At 44.0% G+C, this 4,280-nt stretch overlaps 1 protein-coding gene across 1 annotated transcript in view; it reads right to left on the bottom strand.

The window, feature by feature from the left end:
- Window positions 1-276: 276 nt before the first annotated feature.
- Window positions 277-4,280, bottom strand: part of SOSTDC1 (sclerostin domain containing 1) — a 5,192-nt gene continuing 1,188 nt past the window's right edge. The window contains exon 2 of the mRNA XM_069094435.1: window positions 277-1,673. Coding sequence (XP_068950536.1) covers window positions 1,258-1,673 — 416 coding nt within the window. The 3' untranslated portion in view covers window positions 277-1,257. The remainder of the gene's footprint in view (window positions 1,674-4,280) is intronic.

Genomic DNA, 4,280 nt, shown 5'->3' with positions numbered 1-4,280 from the left:
AATGGAACTGGGAAGATGTGAATTGGAATCCCTTCAGAATCCCCCAAACCCCAACAATGTGTTCGATCAAGGTCCCTGCCTGTCCCACTCCCACATCCCACACACACCAGGACAGAACTATATGAGTCACCTGATACTTTCCCAACCCTCGCACCCACTGCCATCATTCTCCCTTTTAGCACAGAAACTATAAATGGTCCTGGGACTTGCTGACAGCCAGGTAATCTCCCCTTCTTAATGAGATTAAGTGCTATAATTCATGCAGACTCACACACCTTCTGACAGCTTCCAAGGCCAAGAGATCTTTAAGTCATGTTTATTTTTGAAGAAAGAGGTCAATGCAGTTGAAGGCCACTGGCCCTCCCTTTGAATTGCACAGATTAAACAAAAACTATGACATATTTTAGCTTTAACAAAGCATTTCTATAAAAAAATCCAAACTATTGATAAGACTCACAATGAAAAATATATAATATATATTTATATATAACAAGAAGACTAAGACATTTATCTTACATATGTACAAGACGTATACTCATTTTTTTTCCCCAACTCAAACCACAAATCATGGGAAAATATTTAGGTACATGAAAAAGCTACAAACATTTAAAAAATGAACATTTGGAAAAAACCACATGTCCAAGCTCATTAAATAATGATACTGACAAATAAATAGTTATTCTGCTTTAATTTGCAGCTGCTCCCATGCATTTCTGGCATTCCATGATAACTGGAGGTGAGCATGCAAGTCATGATTTCATACCATGATCTTTGGAGAAATCACTGGGTCTCATTTGCAGCAGAAATACCCAACATTCATTAAAATACTCAACAGGGGCACTATTTCTTGACTCATGAAATGTTCCCATGAAAATTCACAGCGAAGCACCTTTCTGAAAATAAAACACAAGTGAAAATTCATGGTAACTATTGTTCACCTTTTGGGTTAGATTAGGGGGCAGGAGGGAGTCACAGAAGGGCAAGGTTAGTCTTTCAAAAATCATGTACATTTCAATTTTGGTGATGATTGAGAGAAAAAATGGTGCTTGCAAGAACACCCATCCTGAAAAATCAAAAGAGGAAAAACGATCGTCCCCAAGAAGATCTTTATATATCAGCCGCCTTCTTGGCTTGACCGAAGCAACAAGCAGAGATCTGGAAGTGAGCACACAGCGATGGAAGTCTTCAGTCTTGATGCAGTGTGACCTGTAGGATGCAGGCTCACCCATCAGTCCCCGGCCAGAGCCCTCCGACTCCCTAGCTCAGGCTGTGCTTGCTAGCTTTGCTGGCTCGTTTCTTCTCTTTGTGATGTGGGGCAGGTTTTGCAGGGGACATACTCTCATAATTATGGCTGGACTCATTGTGCTGCCGAGTGTACCGCTTACACTTGCAAGCGGTGACCACGGTAATCTTGTAGGTCCGAGTGCTTCCATCCTGACATTGGAGCTGGATGCGCTGGGTGCGTGTCTTGTCATTGACACACCGCCATTCCTGGGAGCTCCTTCGGCTCCAATATTTGGTGCCGAAGCTTCCTCCAATCCAGTTGGGAAGTACTGGGAGGGGCAAACACTCCCCGGCACACACCAGCTCCTTGAGGGGATTGATGCTGGTACACTGGCCGTCAGAAATGTATTTGGTAGAACGCAGCTCTCGGCAGCCAACTTGAACTCGACCTGCAAAACACAGAGAAGGGGGAAGGACTGTGGTTAGAGGCTCAACAAAAAGAAAGGATTCCCACACCAAATCTGCAAGAGCGAAAATTATTCTCCAGTGATGGTGATGGGATACCAGAGTAAGAAGCAGTCATGGAGATCTTGTCTTGCAGCCAACATGTCTCTAACACTGACGATCACCTTGGGCATCTGAAGTTTCAGAGCTAAGCTGGAGGCAGGATGTAGAGGGCACAGAGTACTCCTTCCGGAGTCGGGAGGCCCTGGCTTCAATCCCAGCCCTCCTGCTTATGCATGTGTGTCCCTGTGCAAGTCACTTCAGATCACAGGCTTAGAGTGGGCAGAAACCTCAGAGAACAGCTCATTCAACCCCTTGGCTTTACAGATGAGGAAACTGTGCCATAGAAAGCTTAGCTGATTTGCTCAGGGTCAGTATGGATTTGAGGTAGGATTGGAACTCAGGTCTTCTTGATCCCAAGTCTAGTACCCTATGCACTTAGCCTCCCTGCCTCTCAATTTCTCCCTTTGTAAAATATGGAAATTGGACTAAATGGGCTGAAATTCCTTCCAGCTCTGCATCTATTACACTCATGATCCTAATTGCTTATCCTAGTATTAACTAGAAGAAAAGGACTCAAGTGCTAAAAAATATTTATAAATGGATGTTCACTCAGCAGTTGCCAATGTCCATAAAGGTCCTTGTCTTTCATGTGACTTGATTGGCTGAAGGACTTTTCTCCATATGTTGGGTACAATTTGTCTCCCCCATAAAGAGGTGATCTTCAAGCCTTGTATTTGGGGGAATCATCCATCAATGTAGGAATCTGTTTCTCTTTGGAATTTGATCACTGAATTGGAGAGTCACACTTATCCTCATGAATTTCTAAGCTATCATTTTGGCCAATAAGAAATCGTGATGGCCAATATCTCATGTTCTTTAGTCTAAAACCTCCAAATGCCCAAATCAGGAAGGGCTGGTTGCCATAACAACAGGAATTCAATTCTCTTGAATTTTATCACATTGAAGTGTCCAGCACAGCCAAGAGAACCAGCTGAGGGAGCCATGATGCTCGTTTCCTGAATGCTGTTTGCCAGAGTGAAATCAGTAGTCTTGTTTTGTGATCAGAGTCCACCGTCATTGCCAATGCTCCCAATGCAGTAAGTCTAACACAGTAACAAACCTGTGATGTGTGGCCATTACTTTGGGACCAGAACATACAATGGATACTCTTGATTTTACAATCAAGGAGAGACCAAGGCAGAAAAAAATTATGGAAAATGAAAGCTCAAATGTTTGAAATTTTTCAGCACCCCTGAAAGGCTTTCTATCTGTATTCCCTCTCCCAATGTTGAAAGCTAACTACAAGGCAATGGCCGAGGGGGATCATCCCAGAAATGTGCCAAGGGTGGGGATGTTTCTCATTAGGTGGGTGCCTCAAGGTGGCTTCCCTTCCTACAGCTGCCCTGAGAAATGTACCTGGCAGCAGCTGATCTGATGTTGGAGCCTTTTGTCTATTGTGGCTCTTTGGAAATAGGCTTCCCATTTTTGTAGTGACAGTTCACTGGCGATGAATGTTCTGTGCACTGCTTAGTAATCTTGTAATAAGCAGAGATTTCCTGTGCACTCAAAACCACCCAGGTTCAAGAAAGTTGACACACCTTAATCTGTGTGGAAAGACATGACTCTCTCTCTCTCTCTCTCTCTCTCTCTCTCTCTCTCTCTCTCTCTCTCTCTCACACACACACACACACACACACACACACACACACACACACACACACTTTTCTACAACTCTCAGGGTAGAAGATAGATTGGAGGAGGAGGAGGAGGGGCTATAGCTCCAGACAGGACTTTCTCTATACTCTGTCTCCTGTCTCTTTAAAAGCAAACTGAGCCAGGCAGGCCAACTCCCCAGAGCAGAAGCTCCCTGAATGTCACACACAGACAGTGAAGACAAAAACCAAGGATGCCTGGAAATCAAATAATGGAAGAAGAGGGCCAGGACCCCCTCGCTCCCATTCTCCCACAGACATAGAAGGCATGAGAGGTGGTTCATGGACTAAATAAATACTCAAAATCTGAAACCTCCCCCTTAAAGTTCTACTTTCTTTATATTGAAATTGGCAAAACCTGAAATTATTTTGTTTGATACGATTTAGACCTCTTGTCCCTTAGACATTAGAGATTCTTAGATTTAGAGCTGGTCCAGACCTTCAAGGTCATCTAGTTACAGGTTGAAAGGCACAAAGGACCTGCTCCCTCATTTACAGAGGGGGAAACTGAGTCTTTACAATGTGCACTCTGCTTGCCCAGAAACACTTTTTTTTCTCCTCCTACTTTACACATAGTTAAATTCAGATGTCTTTGGCCTGTCCTTTCCTGTGGTAAAATGTGCCTGAGATAGACAGACTAAATGGAGGAATTAAAGAGGGTTTATAGCAAAGTTTGTTTTATTGTTTTTTAAAAGAAGAAATTTTGTGCAGCTAAGGGGGCCCAGTTCTCTTCCTGGGATCAAGGTGCTCCACCAGAGATTTGCACTTGGCAGTAGGCAGTGGGGATGCCAGCACGAGTGCGTGCGCGCGCGCGCGCGCACACACACACACACACAC

The sequence above is a fragment of the Petaurus breviceps genome, unplaced genomic scaffold (assembly GCF_028583685.1).
Source record: "Petaurus breviceps papuanus isolate PSGF00001 unplaced genomic scaffold, PetGlider_PUasm1.0 218, whole genome shotgun sequence".
In the NCBI taxonomy this organism is placed as follows: Eukaryota; Metazoa; Chordata; class Mammalia; order Diprotodontia; family Petauridae; genus Petaurus; species Petaurus breviceps.
The sequence above is the reverse complement of the archived record's forward strand: the minus strand, read 5'-3'. Positions and strand labels throughout refer to the sequence as shown.